This window comes from Melospiza georgiana, chromosome 17, assembly GCF_028018845.1.
Source record: "Melospiza georgiana isolate bMelGeo1 chromosome 17, bMelGeo1.pri, whole genome shotgun sequence".
In the NCBI taxonomy this organism is placed as follows: Eukaryota; Metazoa; Chordata; class Aves; order Passeriformes; family Passerellidae; genus Melospiza; species Melospiza georgiana.
Genome location: NC_080446.1, coordinates 8,782,571 through 8,803,451, shown reverse-complemented (window position 1 = coordinate 8,803,451; position 20,881 = coordinate 8,782,571). Strand labels below are relative to the sequence as shown.

The 20,881-nt window shown below is 51.4% G+C and overlaps 1 protein-coding gene across 1 annotated transcript; it reads left to right on the top strand.

Moving 5' to 3' along the window:
• The first annotated feature begins 1,309 nt into the window (after positions 1–1,309).
• On the top strand, positions 1,310–20,564 carry LOC131090733 (adenosine deaminase-like). Its single transcript, XM_058036298.1, has 11 exons — positions 1,310–1,358; positions 8,605–8,666; positions 11,772–11,894; positions 11,999–12,142; positions 12,919–13,034; positions 15,298–15,422; positions 16,994–17,065; positions 17,326–17,427; positions 18,110–18,177; positions 18,578–18,707; positions 19,106–20,564. Exons 1-11 carry the CDS (start codon positions 1,323–1,325, stop codon positions 19,205–19,207), a joined length of 1,080 nt encoding a protein of 359 aa, XP_057892281.1. The 5' UTR covers positions 1,310–1,322; the 3' UTR covers positions 19,208–20,564.
• The last annotated feature ends 317 nt before the right edge of the window (positions 20,565–20,881 follow it).

Here is a 20,881-nt window from a genome sequence, read left to right as displayed (position 1 = left end):
CACAACCACAGCCCCAAGTGCTTTCTCTGCTTACGCACCAGAGCAAATAACAATAGTATTTTTCATTAATATAGGGATTTTTGTCCCCAAGGCTCCCTGCAGGCCCAGCCTGTGGTCTGGGCATGGCCTCACCTGGGCAGGTGAACTCCTGTCATGAAGAACTGAACTGTGGTGCTTGTCTCTGCAGTGATTTTGGAAATACCAGCTGCCTGCTCAGTGCCTCCTGGGAATCTTAGATCTCATCTCACCCAGGGCTGCACATGGGCCGCAGGGATGTTCCCCAAGGCTCCATCCAGGGAAGGTTCCATTTGGCAAATTTGCCTTTAGCTAGATGGGGACACTGGCTCTGGAGTGAGTGGACTCTGCTCTTCCCAGAATCAGAGAATCCACACAGACAGGAGCAGGCAGGGCTACTCTGAAAGCCTCTTTTTCTGGAGATACTTAAAGTCAACCTGGACACAGCCCTGTGTAACCTACTCTAGGTGAAATTGTATTAGCAGGGAGGCTGGACTAAATGATCTCCACAGCTCCCAACCATTCTGTGATTCTGTGGCTTTTTGCCTCACTGTCTTCACAAAGATGTGGGCTGCCATGTGCATCACCCACGGGAGAGGAAAGCAGGAGGCAGAGGAGCAGCATAGAACATGGCCAGGTCACTGAAAATAAGAAGTGGAAGGCTAAGTGTGAATTTGCAGGAGCTGCAAGTAGATGTGGTGGACCAAACTCCATCAGACAAAATAAAGTGAGTCACTAAGCAGCAGGTTTGAGAGCAGGAAAGGTTAAAACAAACATTGTTGAATTGGCTTCAGATTGAAATCAAAGCTGGTGATTGCTTTCCTGTTCTTCAGGCCAAACTATCTTTTTTTTTTTTTTTCAGTTCCATTTTCTGCCACTGTTATCGTTGGATCAGCAGATCCACCCGGGCCACCCTCAAATCCTGAAGGAAACAAAAGTGGGATTGCAGGAAGGGTGGGTTTAGATTAAACGTGAGGTAGAAATTCCTCCCTGTGAGAACGGTGAGGGTGGCACAGCTTGCCCAGAGAAGGTGTGGCTGCCCCTGGATCCCCGGCAGTGTCCAAGGCCAGGCTGGACAGGGCTTGGAGCAGCCGGGAATAGCAGCAGGTGTCCCTGCCATAGCAAGGGGGAGGAAGGGGATGCACTCCCGAGGCTCCCCTCAGCCGAAGCGCTCCGTCGCCCTTTGCCTGCCCCGGGCCCGGCGTGCGCGGGGCGGGCCGGGGCGGGGCTGGCGGGGCCGGGCCAGCGGGGCGGGCGCGGAGCGGCGGCGGCGGCAGAGCGGCGGCAACGGCGGCAGCGGCGGCAGCATGGAGCGAGCGCGGGGAATCTTCGGGGGACCCAAGGTGGGCTGGCGGCGCTGCTGGAGGCGCAGGGCCAGGAACGGGGCGTGCACCGGCACCGAGGCGCTGCGAACGGGAGCGGCGAACGCGGCGCGCCCGGGCTGAGGTGCCGTGCCCGGGGTTGAGGTGCCGTGCCCGGGGTTGAGGTGCTGTGCCCGGGGTTGAGGTGCTGTGCCCGTGTCGGAGGTGCCGTGCCCAGTGCGGAGGTGCCGTGCTCCGGCCGTGCACAGGAGCCGGGCGGGCGCTCGTGCTCTCCGCAGCCCGGGGCTGCTCCGGCCGGAGCTGCGGCACGGCCGAGCCTTCGCTGGGGATGTGTCCCCGGGACAGCGCTCGCTGCCCCCGCTGTCACCCCGCGATCCCAGCAGGGCGCTGCGCTGGCCCGGCCCGGTGCTCCCCTCAGGGACGGGCACGGGCCATGCCGGTGCTCCCCTTAGGGACGGGCACGGGCCATCCCGGTGCTCCCCTCAGGGACGGGCACGGGCCATCCCGGTGCTCCCCTCAGGGACGGGCACGGGCCATCCCGGTGCTCCCCGCAGGGACGGGCACGGGCCATGCGGGTGCTCTCCCCGCAGAACGGGCACGGGCCATGCCGGTGCTCCCCTCAGGGACGGGCACGGGCCATGCCGGTGCTCCCCTCAGGGACGGTCACGGCCGGCCCGCTGTCCCGCACATCCCGCCGCCGGGGCGATGCGGGTCAGGTTCATCCCAGCACCCGGTCGGGGACACGGCTCTGCCGGCTGGGGATGCACAGGTGGCCCGGCTGGGGAAGGGGAGGCTCTGAAGGGCCCTGCGTCCCAACCGCTATCGTAGCCTGCTAAAACAGATGTTTTGTCTTTTTTTCTCTTGTGTCTTTTATTTTGTTTTGGGAGTTGGTTTGCGTGTGCTTTTTTTTGTTCTCTTTTTTTTTTTTTTTTTTTTTTTTGTGGTTTCATTGTTTTTTTTTTTTCTCTTACACGTTTAGTTCAGTTATTCCTCAGATACCCATGGCACTACTTTGGAGCACTCTCTGACAGCAGGCACCAGTCTTTCACTCTCTCCATGCCTTGTGTACTACATCTCTAGTAGGATCATATGGTAATGTTTTTATTATCCAGATTGTAACCTAGAGGACTAGAGGAGGAAGAAGATGAAACAGCTGTGATTAGCAATAGTCCTGTATCTGATGGAAGAGCACTGCCTGTGCTGCAGGATGGCTCAGCCATCACGCTGTGGTCTGGGTGAGGTGCTGTACAGGGTGTGCCAGGTTGGGCTCTTGTGGGAAAGTAGGAGTCAAGGCAGAGGAGACCAAGAAAAGTGATGTGGGAGTTGTGGTGCTGCTCTGGGAGAACGTGAGTGGTGGTAACTGCTTGTGGCTTTTCTAGAGAAGAAGATTGTCTCTGAAACCACAAAAGGATGGGGGGTTTTGCTGCTGTTTGCATCCTCTCCCACTCTGTTTATCTCTCAGCTGAGTTTGCACCAGGAAAGTCTCACATACTTGGAAAGGGCAGTGTGCACAGGTCTGATTCATGTTTCATTTTATCACTATGGTTCCCTTTCCAGGAAGCTGATCTGTGCAGTAGCAGGCAAACCTTGATACCAAAATCCAGGGAGCATTGGCAGCTGCTGATGGTTAAAGCCTTTTTAAGTGCACTTCTGTTTTGGGAGATGGTGGTGCTTCATCAGCTCCACTAAGAAAAAAGGCTGTTGATTCACCCTGGTGATTTTAAATTTTTGGTTCAGACAAGTAACTTAAGTTCTTCTTTCATTTGTGCTTCTACTTTCCCAGTGTATGGGAGACTGGGATACCAAAGAGAAAGACCTAGGAAAAACTGCAGGGTTTGACTGCTAAGATCAGGCTTCTGTTGTCTGGCTATTGGCAATTACGGGACTGGTTTTCCTGACTCAGGCAGTCCCTTTCAGTCCTGTGAACCTGCTAAGTCAGGCTTGGGGGAAAAAAATGGGCCTGAAGTCAGTTAATGAGCTCTATTCATTCCTCTGGATGCTCTGCCATTGGGAACGATCAGTTTTGTGTTTTAGAGATGTTTCTGGCAACTGGAGCAGCTTCTGCCCCAGCTGAATGTGGGGCTGGGGCTGCCTCTGTGTTTTTCAGGAACTCGCTGACTCTCAGGGACTGCAGTGATGAACAGGGAGCTGTGGCAGGACAACTTTGAACCCTGCTTATCTCAGGCCATAAAAGAACAGAGAAGTTTGATGTTCCTTTGATGTCAGCCATCACCCTTTCTGTCCCACAGCCAGAGCAGAGACCATGTCCTTGCTCACTGCCCTCTTCTTGTAGGCCAGCCCCAGCTTGGGAGCTTCAGGACGTGTGGCTGTCTTCTCCTGCAGCTCCATGTGCCATGCTGTGGAGAGCAGAATGGGAACAGGGCTTTCTGGGGTCAGGCCCACTCTCTCCAGAGACTGGTGTAGCTCATTTATAAAATAATCATCAGGTGACATGGGGGAGCTGTTCTGTGAGGCACACTGTGTGTGTCAGCCTCTCACAGAAGAGTGGCTGCTGGCTCAGCCTGGGTGGTACCAAAGGTGCCTGTGCTGGCTGTACCCAGGGGGTTTGGGTTGGGATGTCCTGTCCCACTCCCTGTAGCTCTGCAGACTCTCCCTGCCCATCAGGGGCACTGCAGGTCCACGATGGTGTGTGGAGGATGATGTTGGATTTGTCTCCTCCACCTCTTGTGCCCAGCCTGAGCCCTGACTTGGCATGGTCAGAGCCTGGTGCTGCTGAGACTGCCCTGAGCTCGAGCCAGGCCTTACACAGTGCAGCCTTGTGTGCTCAGTTCTTTATCAGTGTGGCACAGGGATGTTCTTGGATAACCTTCCCAGATCCAGGTGGCAGTAAGAGGTTGTCTTGGTGCTGCACTAAGTGCCAGGACTCTGCTTTACTCTTTGTTTTGCTCCAGCCAGGGGTGGGTGTCAGCTCTGTGGTGGGTTGGTGGGCACACGGCCCTGCCACCCCATGGGAACCATCACCTGTAATGGCACACAGCCACCATCACCTATTAATGTCACCAGGGGTCTCCCACTGAGGACAGTGATGTAGTTGGTGCCAGGCTGCTCAGCACTGGAGCATCCTCCTCTTCCTCAGCCACCAAGCCCATAAATCATTGTCCAGTTGCGTAGAAAGCACAAATATTTCCTCCAGGGGAGCTCTGGGGTATTGGAGTCTCCCATGTTCCTCTTTTAAAGGCTCACCCCTTACAGCAGGTGACATCTCCCAGGTACATTTGTGATGTGTTCAGGTTTGAGGATAATGCTGTGCTGCTTCCACTGCACAACTCTCTTGAGCCACTCTCACCTCTTGCTTCTAAATGAGCATTTGAGATCAATTTAGGATGAGGAACTCTTTTTTCCTAACAGCACATTGCCTTAAAACCAGACTTGTTTTTTTCCAGTGATTTGTCACGCTTATCAAATAATTGACAAATTAGAGCTGTAATTAGCCTGGTTTTCAGCCACTGAGATTAAAAGAATGAGCCTAAATCACCATCTTTCAAGAGCCTGATAAATAATCCTGGGCAAAGTCACTGTGAAGGGTTTTAAAATGATGCAACTTTATCAGCAGCCTGATTATCTATTAACGTCTGCTGCAAACCTCACAATAAAAGGGGAAGACTGACTTTGGTCATTGTATATATTTTAAAAAAGACCCTAACAGCCCCCTAATACAGAAAATCCTTCAAGTGCCTTAGCTTGAATGGCTCTTTTTATGCCATATAATGGGCAAGCTGAGCAGGTAACTGCTCTGCCATGGTCCACTGATCAAACCATAATAGAGAAATTGTGTTGGGTCGACTGTGGATAAAAATACTTTGAATGTTTGGTTAACTTTTTCCCCTTAATTTCACTAAATTGAAAATAATCAGACTTGATCTTGGAATGGAACGTACTTATTTGAGTACCTTCATTTTGTGTTTGAATTTATTTTTGAAGCTTATTTCATCTCAAAGAAAACATTACAATATTTTCAGAGAAGTCAAGCCAGAGCCCTTAAAACTTCTCCTTTTTAAAAATATGAACCAACTTGCTGATATCTGCACTAATGAGTCATGTGCCATGGTTAAAACTTTTTTTGCATAAAAGTGGAAATGGCTGGGCTTGCTCTGATGGCCTTGCTGGGGACTGTCTGTGCTGAGGAACACACAATTTACAGCCTTTTGAACGTTCTTTGAACCCATCCCTCTGGCTTCCAACAAGTCTGGAGTGAAACTAAAAGCTTTATTGCATTACACTCTGGGTTTTTGATGTGCTGGTGGGAGGTCAGTGGAGATGCAGGGAGGACTGAAGGGGTCCTGCACAAAGCTGGTCCTGAGGGTCCCCCCTGTACCTGGGAGAAGAACAAAGCTCCTTCCTCAGGAAAGCACTGGAGAGTTCTGCTGCTCTCTTGTTCTTCATCAGAACAGGTGTTACCACATGAGCTGGGCTGATAAGGGAAGTTATCAATCTGCTCTGGTGGGTGGCATCCCTGCCCACGGCAAGGGGCGCTGGGGCTAAATGACCTTTAAGTTCCTTTCCAACCCAAACCTTTCTGTGATCAGTGGTCCTGGGGTGGCTGAAGGCTCCTGCCCAGTGCTGGTGCAGCCTGTGGTGCTGTTCAGACCCTTCCCCAGCTGTTGAGATCCCAATACAATGTGTGTGCTCGTGCTTTCTCTAGAAATAAATCAGAAGGTTTGGGGTGGGAGAGCACATGCACATGGAGCTGTGTACTGAGGAACAGAGCTCTGGAAGAGCCACTGGGCTCCTGCATTCACCTGATTTCTGCTTGCTCAGGCATCGTCCCCTGGAGCCACAGCTCAGAGAAAACTCTTTCATCCTTATCTGGGTACTTTCCTTGGCTTCAGGCAAGGTCATGTCACCCGTTTGTATGTGGAAAAGACTTGTGCTTTGTTTACCCGAAACAAACACGCAGGAAGAGAGCTGCAATGCAATCTGCAGTGAGCAGCCTCCCACGGACCTGGAAAGCCTCAGGGATTGCAAGCAAGGTGCCCAGGGCAGATGAGCTGCTGGGTTGTGCCTCTGCTGATGGCATCCTTATCTGGAGGCCTGTAGGCACTTCCATCTGCTCTTGGACGTCCTTTGGCCATCTAAACAGCATAGGAGAGTTCAAACTCTGCTCTCAAGCACTGGTCTGGGGGAAAGCCAAAACTTTTGGGGTTGAACAGCATTGAACTAAGGGTTCCTTAGGACACAGACCCAAAAAAAAGGCTGGCAGGGGACAAAGAGCCTGTTGCTGGTATTGGAGAGGAACTTGCTGCTTTACAAGAATCACACCTGCAGAAGAGGCAGGAGGAGGTGATTTCCATAGGTGAAGGTGCCATAGAATCTGCTTTCTCACTGATGGGAATGTCACGTTGGGATGTTCTTGCAGGAAACACTTGAAAAGTGTTTGAGGGAGAAGACCTCAACAGGTTCAGGTTGCTTTGTTTTTAAATCCATTGTGAGGAAATTTCAAGCCTGTAACTCCATGAGAAAGTCTTGAGGGCTCTTGAATACCTCAAGGAGTGGATCTTGCATGGTTTTGAAATATGAATTGGAGCTCAAGAGTGGAAAACATGCCAGGCATCTACATCTGGCAATGCAGACCATGTTTGTATGCTGTTATTTTATTTGCTGCTTTGCGGGACATTTAGTCCTCATAAGCAGAATTGCATAACTCAAGGAGAGGGGAAAGATCAGGTTTTGCCCTTCTTAAATCTTCCTCTGTGTAGATTGAGCTGGTATCTTGAGGGTAGGAGCAGTGGCAGGGGTGTGCTTTTACAATCTGCTGTCCGTGGTGGCTGTGGGTGTATCCATGACCCCTGGACCAGCTGATTGCCACCAGCAGTTTGATCCATGCTCAGCCTGCCCCACCTGCATTTTGCACCCCAGCAGTGTTTGAGTGGCAGCTTGGTGGCCGTCATGAGGAGGTGGCCCGAGCCCCAGCACTGTCCCTGCCCTGCCTTTTGCAGCAGGAGTGGCCAGTGGGAGCCCTGGCAGTGAGGCAGGTGCCGTGCCTGCAGGGCAGGTGTGCAGGGTGTGTGTGGGGATGGAGTGAGCTCCTGGGCATCCGTGCAGCCCCAGAGATGGGCACTGCCAGCCCTGTGCCAGGAGCTCACCTCACCTGCTCCTGGGCACTGGCAGGCACTGCTTACTCAGTTTTCTCCCAGCTCCTGGTCGTTATTGTTTGATACCTGCTCTGACACCAGAGGGTTTGTGGGTTGTAATTAGTAACCCTGGGTAGGTCAGTTATCCATGCAAATATCCAGTCCTCTTCTGAATCCTACTCCTTTCTTACCCTTGGCACCTGCAGCTCTCATCTATGCAGGAAAATGCATGGGTGTTATAACTAAATGTCCATGATGTTATAACTTAAAGGAACCTTGTGTAGTAAGTTTCTAATCTACAGTTTCATTTAAAAATACAGTAAAATCAAATGTGTACTTTGTAGGCTATTCTGTTACTTAAAAGAAAACAGTTCTGGAAAGATGGCTATCTAGCTGAAACATTTTACAGCTAATATTTTCCTTCCCAGTTCGACTTCCAAATCACATTTGTCATGTTCCTCCGAAAGCCCCAGCTGGCTAATGGGAAAAGCTTGCTTTTGCTTTTCTGGCTCTCTTTCTCCAAAATACAAAGTTTCAGCAATAATGGGGAAATTGGGCTTCAGAGTAAAAAGAATTGAGTTAATGTCCCATTTTTAATGGATAAAAATTAAACTGTGTTATTTTGAAACCTTGTTGGCTCTATGGGGCAACTTCTTCTTCTTCTTATTATTATTGTTATTATTATTATTATTTTATGGCACCCTTGTGCCATGGGACTGACCCCTTGTGTAGGATTAGAGAGCCTCTAAACCCTGATAATACCATGTAACTAACAACCCAGCAGGAGCTGATTCTTGGAAGTGAAGTCCAAGTTTTCATGTAATGACTCTTAGCAAATTAGTTAGGGTTTGGCTTCCTGTGATTTCAAGGAGGAAGCGAGCTGGAAAGTCAAGGTGTCTGGAGTTTTCTTTTTTCACTCCTCCTGAACTCTAAGTAAGGATAGAGCAGTTTCTCAAAATTTCAAAAGATTCATTAAATGTGTAAGCTGCAGCAAAATACTTAGGCAATACATAGATGCTGAAAAATAAACTTCATAATGATTATATTTCAAAAATGCGGATGTGTCATGACTTTGTCCCTGTATTGGCTACGTTTATACCCATGTAAGCACCAGTTACTTCTGTCTGAATTATTGTTGCAGCTCAAGAGTGCCTGACCCATTTCTCCCATTGCAGGTGGAGCTTCACGTCCACCTGGATGGAGCCATCAGACCAGAGACCATCCTGTACTTTGGCAAGTGAGTTGTGGGGGGACATCAGCTCTGGGAGCTGCAGTGCAAAGGCATCCTCCCTTGTGCTGCTGCTGTCTGTGACAGAGGAGCTCCTGAGGCAGCAAACCTGGCTGCTGCTGCTTCTGGCTCTGCCCAGACCTGCACAGTGTGAGGACACTGAGCACACCCCAAAAGACAGGGGGGCTTCCCAGGCAGCAGGAATGGGACTGAGGTGGGTTTGGGAGCTGGGCAGGCTCAGAGAAGCACCATGAGAAAAGTCCAGAAGATGTCTCATGAAGAGCTGCCTGCCTTTGAAATGTACCCATGACACAGCAGAGGTGCTGCAGTCTCATTTCTTTTTCCACACTCCTCCTCACAAAGCCAAGTGGAATGGCAGCAGGCTGGGAGTGTTGTCTTGGTGCTGCTGCTGCTGCTACGTGGTTTGGGAGGAAAAGCCAGCTTGGGTGGCCTTGCCTGCCCTGCTGCCATGTGCATTTGAATCCCAGGCTGTGTGCCTGGTGTCAGCAGGCAGGGAGTCTCCCTGGTGTGGGGCTGGCCCAGGGAAGCACCTGGCAGGGGTTCAGAGAGAGGTTGTTTCCCTGACAGAGCCCACGTGCATCTTCCTTCAGTGTGGGTTGTGTGGGAAGCACGGGGTGAATGATTAACCTGTGCCAGGGCCTGGCTCCACATTTGTAAGCAAAACAAACAAGATTTCCTCCAGCTGTCACTGATACCCTCACACCAAGAAGGTGGCAATGGTAAGGATTTCAGTAAATGGCTCTTAGGCACAGCTCTGGTATTTTGGGGAGGAGGATGGGGAGTTGTTCTAGCATCCTGTGAGCACAGCAGATTCCAAGGCAGTGCAGTCCTAGGGAGGACTATTCTTTCTGAAGGGCCTGGCCATACTTTTGACTGCTTTGTCAAAGAAAGGTATGTGGGTCAGGGCTGTCCATCCCATTTTCTTGCTGGAGGCAGCCATGGTGAGCTCAGGGTTCCTGCTGCTGGGCTGCAGGGCTGGAACTGAGCTCCAAGTGAACAGAAGAGCTGGTGCTGACTCCCTGGGGCTGTGCTGGGTCCCTGTGCCTGCAAACAGAAAATGCCAGTGTAGTCCCCTAGGGGAATTGCAGGAGCCCTGACACCCAGGAGACACTGGCTGTCTGAGGATCCTGTGCCAGGATCCTTTCTCAGGGCAGAAACCTTCATTGCCTGAGCGTGTGCTGAGTTCCCTCTTATTTTTAAACAGCCCTGGCACCCCCTGAGCTGCCAGCCCTGGGGTGGAGCAAGGCTGTGCTATTCATGGGCTCTGAAACTTGCACTCACACACAAACCACTGGGGCAGTGCAGAAGGCTGTAGGGGACTGACTGCCTTCATAACCTCACCGTGGATAGGAAATGCTGCTTGTGGTCTATTTTTAAAGGTAAAGAGCTGGACATAATTTTGCTGGGTGGTGTTTGACCATGTAGACAGCAGCCCAAGCTGCTGGGATGCACAGGCCCCCGTGGGCAGTGCACTGCTGAACTGAGCTGTTTGTAGAAACCTTGTCTCCAATTGTGTCAGGTCTGGGTCAGCCTTTGCATCATTCCTGCTCAGCCAGAGGGCTCAGAGGTGAGACAGACCCCTCGTGGGGCCTGGGTGTCCCCAGGAGAGGTGCCCTTTCTGTGGTGGCATGGTGTGCATGGTGCTGCCCGTGGCTGGAGGGAGCTTTGGGCAGGACACTGAGGTGGCAGTGAGGACAAACATTCCTCCCTGGCCACTTTGCTGCAAGAAGGATCCCACCTACAAGGAGGGGCAGCAGCAGCCCCAAAAGCCACCCTGGCATGATGCACCAGATGTCCCCTTGCAGAGGCATGGTTCCAGTGTGGATCATCCCAAAGCACTGCCACTGGTGCCTGCAGGAAGGCACTGCCTCAGCAAGCACATGGAGCAGGTCAGGGACGTGGCTTTGCTGTAGGAAACTTTGCTGGGGCAGGTGGAGGAAGGTGCAGGTCGGCTCCTGGAGCAGAGACTGAGGTGTCAGTGCCATGGAAAGGGCAAGGCAGGGAGGAAAACCGATGCCTTGGCAGCAGTGAGTGTTCCCTGCAACCTAATCTGAGCAGATTGCATGTGAGGGCTGAGCATGGGGCTGCTTTCCTTGCTGCCTGAGTGGGGCAGGAGCAATGTTTTCCAAGGCCAGGAGCAGGCTCCTTTGGACTGTGTCCCTGCATGGCTCATGGGGATGGCTGCTGGCAGGGCAGCACTGCAGCTGGCTCTGGTGTTTTGTATCTGTTAGCAGAGTTCTCCCATAAATCAGCTGTAATTCATTGTGGCAGGAAAGGGGATTAAAAACAAATGTCTGGTTATTATTCCAAATTTGTTTTGGCTTGTGCAGGGTACCAGAGGGTGGGGAAATGGCAAAGCTTGCCCAGAGAGCTGCAGCACCCTTGGCTGGCAGCTCCCTGCTGTATCTCAGCTGTCCCCACACCAGGAACACCTTCACCCACTCAGAATTCCAGCTGCTCCTGGGAAAGGTGGCTCTTCCCTCTTGGAAGCATTTAGGTGGGGATTAGTGTGTCTGTCCCTTCAGTGAGAGCAGTTGTTGCCCTTTGTTCCTGTGTGGGAGCTGTTCCTGTCACAGGAGATGCCACCAGGATGCTGGGCTCAGGAAGCAGCCCCTGTCAGGAGCTGCTGGCACTGAACCCATGGGCCACAACACTTCTGCCTGTGTGATCCCAGGCCCTGGAGCATCTCCTTGAGTTTTTAATCCTTTGAGCCTGCATAAGTGGAAATTAACTCTTCTGATGAATTTTGGCAATTCTGCTGCGAGGTCTAAGACGTGCAAAGAAATAATCCAGAGCCCCTTTAGATGAACTCCTTCTTAAGCTTAAAATGTGCCCTGGCTGTGTTCCTGCTGGGTCAGCCTGGGCTTGTATTTGGGTTTGTTTGTGCTTTGCCTGTGTTTTGGATTGCCTTCCTCTCTGCTGAGGTTCAGGGCTCCATCCGTGAGGAGCTTTTGGAAGGACAAGGTGTGCTGGATCTTTGCTGTGAGGAGATGGTGGTTGATGCTGCCAGCTTTGGATGCAGTTGGTGTGTACAGTGGACTTATTAAAAATGGGATAACCTTCCCTGTAAGTAACATGTGGCTTTGTTTCCAGGAAAAGAGGCATCCCTCTCCCTGGGAACACTGTTGAGGAGCTCCTGAAGTATGTGAGCTATGACACACCACTGACACTCCCCCAGTTTCTAGAGAAATTTAATTACTACATGCCTGCCATTGCGTAAGTACCCTGCTTTGTGGTTTTGCCCCTGAAGCCCTGTCAGGATCAGCCTTGGAGGTGCCCTGTGTGTCCTGAGAGTGACAGTGGCACTGCCATCCCTGCAGGGGTGACCGTGAGGCAGTGAGGAGAATTGCCTACGAGTTTGTGGAGACCAAAGCCAAGGAAGGAGTTGCCTACGTGGAGGTCCGGTACAGCCCTCACTTCCTGGCCAACTCTGGTGTGGATCCCATCCCCTGGGGACAAGCTGAGTGAGTGATCCTGGGGAGCTGGGAGCTGCTGGGTGGGCATGGAGAAGGCATCCCCATGCCAGTCAGCCACTGTGCCTTCAAAGGCTGCTGTAACAAACCTCCTTCCTCCTCCATGCATTGAGAGCCAGCATGCCTCCACCTGTCTCTCCCATCAAGAGGGTTTTTCACCTTGAACACCTCTGTGTGCTGCAGTGTTTTAATGTCCCTTGCTCTGGGCACTGAGTTCTGTGCTCAACTTTCAGGCTGAAGCCCTTCCCTGTGAGAGGGAAAGGAATATGCCCATAGGGACTGCCTGACCACAGAATGGGAGTTTGAGCTGGCAGAGGTGGTGGCTGGTGTTGGAGGGGGCTGCTGCTCTGATCCCTTCCTCTCATGACATCCCCTCTGTGGTATGTGCCTCCCATTAAATCAGTACTGGGCTCTGGGGCCCCTGCAGAGTGTGCTGTGGTGGGTGCAGAGCCCTGGGCTTGCAGAGAATTGTGTGCCCCAATGAGATGCTCTGGCAAAGAGGGGATTCCTCTGCTCAGGCAGGATGGACACCCAGTTCCCCAAGGCCTTTCTAAATCTTGGTGTCATCTGTGCCTGCTGCAGTGGCACACGGGTCACACCTGTACCAAGTCCATGTGGCTGTGGCAGGGCTGTAAAAGGGCTCTGGGTGGTCTCACTGGGCAAGTGGAACCTGGGGCAGCCTGTCCTGCTGTGGGGCTGCTGGGCTGGACCTGCCTGCCTCCCTGGCAAGTGTGTGGCCTCTTGCTGATGGCTTTTCTTCCCTGCAGGGGGGACCTCACTCCAGATGAAGTGGTTCAGCTCGTAAATCAGGGCCTGAAGGATGGAGAGAGGGATTTCCACATCAAAGCCAGGTCTATTCTATGCTGCATGCGCCATATGCCAAGTAATGTATTGCAGCTGCCCTGCTGCTCTGCTCCCTTCCCTGAGGGGTGGGGGGGATGTCCCTGGGGCTGGGGCCCTGCAGGATGTGGGGAGAGCCCCAGTCTGTGGGGCTGGTGCTGCACCAGACAGTGCTGGGGCTCTCTGGGTGTCTCTGCTCATTTCACTGTAGGGCAAAGCTCTGCTGGATGCAGGAGTGGGGGTCTGTGGGTACAACCAATATCTGAACTGGTTGTGCCTTGCTAGAGGGACAAAAGGGGCTCCTCTGTGCTCTCCTGGGGCAGCTGTGGTCTCTGCTCCCTGCCCAAAGGCCAGAGCTCACCTTGGGCCACTAAAAGCCATTGGCACAGTGAGCACTTGCATCTCCCATGAGTGGCTGAGGTCTGAGAGCTAATGGTCGTGGGAGGAGGAGCAGGCAGCACATCTCACATTCCCTGCTCATGGTCCTACTGCTGGATGCTCCTTCCTTAGCCTGGCTCATGGGGCAGCCAGAGAATCCACTGGCACAGCCAGTCACTGCTGGCTAAAGCTGAAAACACAAGTGAGATATACTTAAGGCACATATGTAAAATGTATTTTAAAAATCAGCAGTTCTGACAAAAAGCTTTGTTGGTAACAGGTGCTGTGACCCAGAACTGGAAGAAAACCCAATTACCAGCATTTCAATGGGCTGCTGAGTTTTCACAAGCATCTTCCTCTAGGGAAGGATGCAGCCAGAGAGAGGCTGTGTGACAGCAGGTGTTTTATGTGAAGGTGTTATTCTGAGTATCTTCATATCTCACACCAGTTTTATGTAGGCTTAGTAGGGTAGATGGTAGAAAGATTTTTCCTAGTGAGTACATGATTAAATTGTATCTAGAAGTGTCAAAAATTATATTCTTGGGAGCTGGTAGAATCTTGGTAGATTTGAAAGTGGGTTGTTTTTTTTGTTTTTTTTTTTTTCTTCCTGCTTGCACAGTCAACACAAAACATTACTTTGAAAACTTGATCCTTATATTTCTGGTTTCTAGGGGAAAAAAATGTTTTTCTTTGTAGAAATAGGAGAGCTGTCAGGCACTGGCACTGTGATCTGCAGTTACAGTCCCTGCCAGTGCTCAAGTGGTAAAGGCAGGAGGTGGCTGGAGCACCCAAGGGTGTGTGCAGCCTGCACTGCCCTGCAGGAGGGATTGCTGCTGCTACCAGCAGAGGTGGCATTCTCATACCTGTGTCCCAGCTGATACCCAGAACCAATGGTGTGCTTGATAAAAGTCTTTAGCAGTGCATTCAGGATGTGCTGCACACTGAGAAGCCACCCTGTAATTAATGAACTGATGAGAGAAAGGCAGAAACACCAGCCAGAACTGACTCAGATTAAATTTCTTAATAAAATAATGTGTCTACCCAAGAAAGTTGGAAAATGGTGGAAAAAAATAAATGATGAAGTTGCACACATCATCCTCATGTGCTCATATGATTTGGGGATTTTCTGTACACAGCAGGTGCCTGTCAATTATTAACACAACTGTTTCTCTCTGTTTCTTGGCCTTCTGCAGGGGTTAAGTGCTATGTGAGCTGGTAGATGCAGTTTCTCTCTCAGAGGTTATCTGTCCTGATCACAGAGAGCTCTCAAGCAGTTGTTGGCCACTTGTTAGTCTCTTTGTCCCTGCTGGCAAACAGATAAAACTTCAGCTCCTTCCTGTCAGGAATAGAATCCTTGGGAGAGTCAAGGATGCACCAGGGCAGGGATGGCTGCAGCACAGGGCCCCCCCAGAGACCCCTCCCAGCCCCATCTCCTCCCTGACACAGCTCATCAGGTGGGGCAGTTCCTGCCTTTACCCTCACCCTGCCCAGCCAGGGAGGGGATGAGAGCTCAGGAGTTGGGGGATTTCTCCAACACATCATGTTACAGCCCCAGGGCAGTGCAGTTCATCTTAACCTCCAGCAACTGCAGCAATCACCACTGCTTGGAATTTTTTAAATTATTTTTCCCCTGCTTGAAGTGAGCAGAAAAACATGATGGGAACAGTTTTATAGCTGGTGAATGCATTTAATTTCCCTTTCACTGACAACAGACTGATCAGTTGACAGCTTTTATCTGCCTGAAGATCACAGAGCTGACAGACCTTCCTAGGAGTTTGCTAGCTTTCTTTTTGAGTATCAGATTTTGGGAAAGACTAAAGAAAATAGCTCTAGCCCTCTAGTTGTAGGACCAGCATTTGTTTAGAAAGATGCTGCAAGTGTGACCCTAATGAATGCTTCCTCCTGAATGCTGCTGCTGCCTCTCCCAGGCTGGTCTCCAGAGGTGGTGGAGCTCTGCAAGAAGTACCAGAATGACTCTGTGGTGGCTGTTGACCTGGCTGGAGATGAGACCCTGAAGGTGGAGGATTATGCTGAGCATAAGAAGGCTTATGAGGTTTGTGGAATAAGTTTTTAAAAAGAAGTTACTAGAAGAATATATATTGAGGGGATGTGTGTGAAGGGATGCTTTTCAAACTGCAAACAGCTGGGACAGCTTAAAAATTCGTTGCAGCTATTAAAAACATTCAGTTAAATAGAAAAAGCATTTGTTTATATTTCCTAAGTGATTAATGGCAGGCATCATTGCTAAAACATGGCCTCAGAGCTGGGGCTTGGCACTCTGTGAGTGTGACATGAGTTCCATGGAGCCCAAATCAACCCCCACTCCTCTGCTGTTGGCTCCTGGGGCTTGGTGAAACCACAGCCAGGGGTGGAAGAGACTGGCCTTTCCAGTCTGGCAGAAATCACTGAGGAGCAGAGCAGAAACTGCACATTTGCAGGGCTTTTATCTGATCATCTCAAGTGCAAACACTGGAATGGCTTCAGGAGCCTGATCCAGGCTCTCCCCAAACCTCAGCCTTTGCAGTGGCTCCAAGGGAAGGGAAAGCCTCTCTGCTCTTGGCTGGTGGGAATTTGGGGTTGTCTGTCCCCACCATCAGTGGGGAGGAGGCTGTGCACCATCACTGACAGAAAGGGTGGTGGTTTGCAAGCATTGCTCAGGTCTGAAAGGACTTGGGGCTTCCTTGGGGTCTTTACCCATCAGTGGGAGCTGATACAGGGCTGCCCTGCTGTGCTGAGTGAACAGAGTGATTACAGACAATGACACAGGAACAGGGCTTCATTACCTGATGGGAAGGCAGCCTCATCCTGCCCTGGTGAGCCAGCAGTACCAGGTCCAGCCTCCTCTGTCTGAAGGCTGCATCTTGTCTCTGTGCCAGGGGCTCACTCAGGCTCTGAGATGCTGAAGCAAGCTCTCCTCCCATCCCTATTAAGTAACAGCAAAACACTCCTGAGTGCAAAGCCCTGAAGGAATGTCTGTGAACAACATGTGCTGCAAGATGGGGCTTGCAGCCTGTCTGCTGCTGCCAGCTGGGTGGCCCTTCTCCAGCAGAGCAGGAGCCAGGCTTCCCTCCAGGCTCCATGGCTTCCCAAAGCCCAGGTGACCCGTGACCCCCAGACAAAGAAATTATCTGGGTGATGATGGAGCTGAAGCCAAAGCTGCACTCACAGGGTCCTTAGGGCTGGGCTTCCTCCACCCCCAGCCCCTCACAGTGTCAGAGCATTTCTTCATCTCTGCCCGGGGGTGCTTCTACACCCTCACGCGTGGCTGCAGCTGGCTAAAATGTAGAAGTTCCATAGCATGGAACTGCTGCAAGTTTCATGCAGAAAGGCAGGTGGGTGGAGAAGAGGAGCTCAGAGCTTGCTGCTGTCTGGAGAGGAGGCAGTGGTGAACTCAGCCAGAGTAAAAAGCCCGTGAAGAGCCTGGCTGGGCTCCAGTGGAAGATAACCAGGATTTTTAAGTCTCTCTGTGTGTGACATACAGAGCTCTTGCAGCCCTTGGAGTGCAAGGCTCGTGATCTGTGGGCGCTTGGCACAGGAGCCTTGCAGTGAGAGCAGTGCCAGCCCAGAGCTGGCTGTCCTTGCTGCAGGGGATGGCACAGGAGGATGTTGTCCCTTGTTTTGCAGGAAGCTGAGAGGTGTGGGATCCATCGCACCGTCCATGCTGGGGAGGCTGGCCCGGCTGCCATGGTCAAGGAGGTATGAGGAGCTCCTGCCTCAGGGCACAGAGGGACAGGCTGTGACATGCACTGCCCAGGGCACAGAGGCATCCAACTTGTCCCCAAATCCATGGCAGAGTGAGCCCTGGGGACATGGGCACAGATCTGACCTGATGGCTGGAAAGGGACATGCCAGGGGCCAGCTCGGGGCTGTGGCTGTACCTGCAGTGGGATGGGGGCTCTGGGCAGGCAGGGCTGAGCTGTGCCTGAGGCTCTGAGTGCTTCTCCTGTGCTCTCTAGGCAGTTTATGTCCTGAAGACTGAGCGTGTTGGCCATGGGTACCACGTCCTGGAGGACCCTGAGCTCTACAAGCAGCTGCTGAAAACAAAGATGCATTTTGAGGTAAGGATGTGCTATGGGGCTGTGACAGCCAGGGAGGTGCTGAGAGGAAAACAAGCACTCACTCAGGCTGTGCTACAGCCAGGGACAGGACCTGACACCCAGGTGCTGACCATGTGTACACTGCTGTTTTTTTTATGCCCAAAGCTGCACAGGAAAAATGCTGGGGACAAACCTGTGTGTCTGCTGGGAGCACTGGTGTGCACAGCAGCTTGTGGGAGGGATGTGGCAGAGAGAATGGATCTTTGAGTGGCCAAGGATAAATTCTGGAGGGCTTATTCACTGATTTATACACAAATCAGGCTGCTGTACCAGAGCAAGTCAGGTAGGAGGGTGGGAATGCCTGGGAGTTACAGTGCACGTAAGGATTTATTTTGCTTTTCCCGAGAATGGAGATATCCACTAATAGAGGGAATATGTACTTAATGCAGGTGGATTTGTAGCTGTGAGTGGCACAGGGCTGGTGACTGACTGGCCATGGGGAACATCCCACAGCCCTGTCACAGTGCTGTGGCTCCTGGCATCCCTCTCCTGGGACACGCAGTGGTTTGTCGGAGCAGTGCTGAGGGGCAGCTGTGAACAGAGCTCTGATCTGGTTTTACCAGTGCTGAGCTATCTGTGTCCACAGCTGGGGTTCAGATCCATGTGGTTGATTCTGGTTTTCCTGCTCAATTCCCTCAAACAGGTCTGCCCTTGGTCCAGTTATCTCACTGGAGCGTGTCCTCCGGACTTCACCAAACACCCTGTAATACAGTAAGACTTCTCAATTATGTGACGTATCAAATAACCAGGATTGGGGTTGATTACAGCTGTTTTATTGCTTTACAAAGCTAAGGCACAGTGTCCTAATTATGTAGGACAATGTGGCACATCCATGTACCTGGGCATGGGAGAGCCTGGTGCAGCTGGAGGGGTGTGGGGGTCCCTTGGGGAGGCTCCCCTGTCCCTCCTGCCCTGCTCTGAGCTATGGGGCACGAGAAGCTACAGCCCAGCCACTCCTGGCAGGCCAGTGCAGAGCCATGAGGGGACAAGTTGAGCCTTGTGCTTTTCTCCAGCAGTCCCAAAGTCTTTGCTTTTGCTGCAATTCACCCTGAGAAGTGCACAGTGTCACAGCCAGTGCTCTGCCCACCAGTTCAACCTGATTTCCTTGCAGATTTAAGAAGGATCGTGCCAACTATTCTCTAAACACTGATGACCCCCTCATCTTCAACTCCACCCTTGACAAGGACTATAGCATTGTGAAGGAACACATGGGATTCACTGAAGAGGAGTTCAAGAGAGTTGTAAGTCAGCCTTGGCTGGGTGCTCTGCTGGTGTCTCAGTGCAGCCCAGAACAACCTGCTGATTTTATTTATAAGCTGAAGAGTTTTTAAAGGGAAGCAGAAAATTCCGCTCTGGCCTTGTAAGCAGGAAGGTAGGACCAGGCTCAAAGTACATCTCCAAAAATTCCTGAGTATTTAAAGGCCTTTGCTTTGTGCTGGTCTCATTTCTCCTGGGACTGCTGCTAGTGATGGGCCAGAGCAGTTGGCATCAAATAAGGCCATGGCAATGAACCTGAGTGTGGAAACTTTACACCCGCCCTTGCCTGTTGCTGCTCAGAGCCAGGTGCTGGGATGTGCACAGCTGTGTGTTCATGTCTGATGTGTCCTAATGTCCCTGTGTTCCCCCTCTGCCTCCTCAGAACATCAATGCAGCCCAGTCCAGCTTCTTGCCCGAGAAGGAAAAGCAGGAGCTGCTCAGCAAGCTGTATGAAGCCTATGGGATGGTGCCCAATGCATCCTGAGCTGTCCCTGGAGCCAGCCTGGAGTGGGGCCCCTCTGCACAAGAGCCTGGCTCTCCTCTGTGCCAGTGGGAGCACTGGCAGGAGGTGCCCAGAGCAGCCTCTGTTCCTGGCAGCCCTGTGCTGACCCTCACAGTGCCCCTCAGAATCAGACCATCAATCACACACACCCACCTGTAGCCCACAGTGTCTCTCCTGAGTGGATCTCCAGCTTCCTGTGCTGCTGCTGTGTGAGCAGACTGGCTCTGCCTGCTGGCCTGCCTCCCTTCTCCATCTGCTGGGCTTTCTGTGCTGCAAATGCAAACAGAACAACCTCCCTTAGGGGTTTTTTCCTTCCTCTTTCCCTGTTTTACCTGTCCTGTCCCACTGACCTGCCTGGCCCTTGCCTCAGTGCTGAAATATCCACTTTGAGCTCAGGCTGTGGCCTGGGTTAATTCACCTTTCCAGGGCAGAGGTGTGCTAGTGCTGGCAGCCCTTTCAGACACAGAGGCTTTATTCTTGTCCCTGTGGGTGGGAGGGCCTGGTCACAGCTCTATTTACCCAGGGTTAGTCTTGTACTAACAAGACTGGAACAAGAACAAGCTGCAAGCTGCTGCCCCTGCCAGTGCACAATTCCAAAGGGCATTTAAAACAAAATACAATTTTGTTTTGCATCCATTCTTGCAGAGAACTCCCATGTATCAGGCCTGCCAATGTCACTGCTGCAGAGTGCACACCTTGGGCTCAGGCCCCAGCTGTGCTCACAGCTGGCCATGACCATGCTTGCACATGCAGGGGGAGTTGGAACATAATTTTACCACTTCAGGCCAAAATCTGCCTTCTGGGATCTTCCCCACTTTTTTAATCTAGGAGAACTCCTGTGAACTGCAGTTTGATCTTCCTCTTACCTTTGTTTAGGGCTTGGAAAACACGATTGTTTGCCTGGTTTCACAATTCTGCCCTCTTTCTGATTTGACTCAATCATAAGGCACTCTTAATGCTGAATAAGTAAATTAACTTGGACCCAATGTCACACATTGACTCGGGTCCCATCTGATTGCTTCTCTCACTCAATTATGACACTGGCTAGAAGTCAGATCTTCAGTTTGGTGTAGAATTTATACAGAGAAACTCACCAAAATTTCCTTAGTGATTTTATGGCATTAGAGTGTTTTTACTCAATAAGCAATAAAGCTGTGCATCCAGAGAAGAAGAGACCATTGCTTTCTTACCTGAGTGTGTGGTGTGCTTTAGCATCCCAGGGCTCTGCCAAGATGCTCACTCCAAAGATTCTGTACCAAAAGTTTGCCTTTGCAAAGGGGCCATGGTCAGCATTGCCACGGACAGCCCATGGACTGGCCCAGTCCCTGCCAGCAGGGATGGTGTGCTGGGAGTGTTTCCATTCTTTCTGGGCTTCCATGCTGGGCTTCAGAGTAAAACATTCATCTCTGAAGAACGTGGTGCATACAGACACATAGATAGATAAATGAAGATGAGAGTGATTTTCTTACTTTTATAAAGCAAAAGATAAAGTATCACTTTTAAGGATGTGATTGTGGTAAGAAACAGGTTTTGGGTCATTTTTCTCCAACAATTGTTTCTGAAGAAGAGTTGCTTGTTTGGATTCTGGATAGTTGATTTTTAATCCTGTTTAATAAAATAACAAATTTGTATTAAAAGAGAAATCCTTGTGCCTTT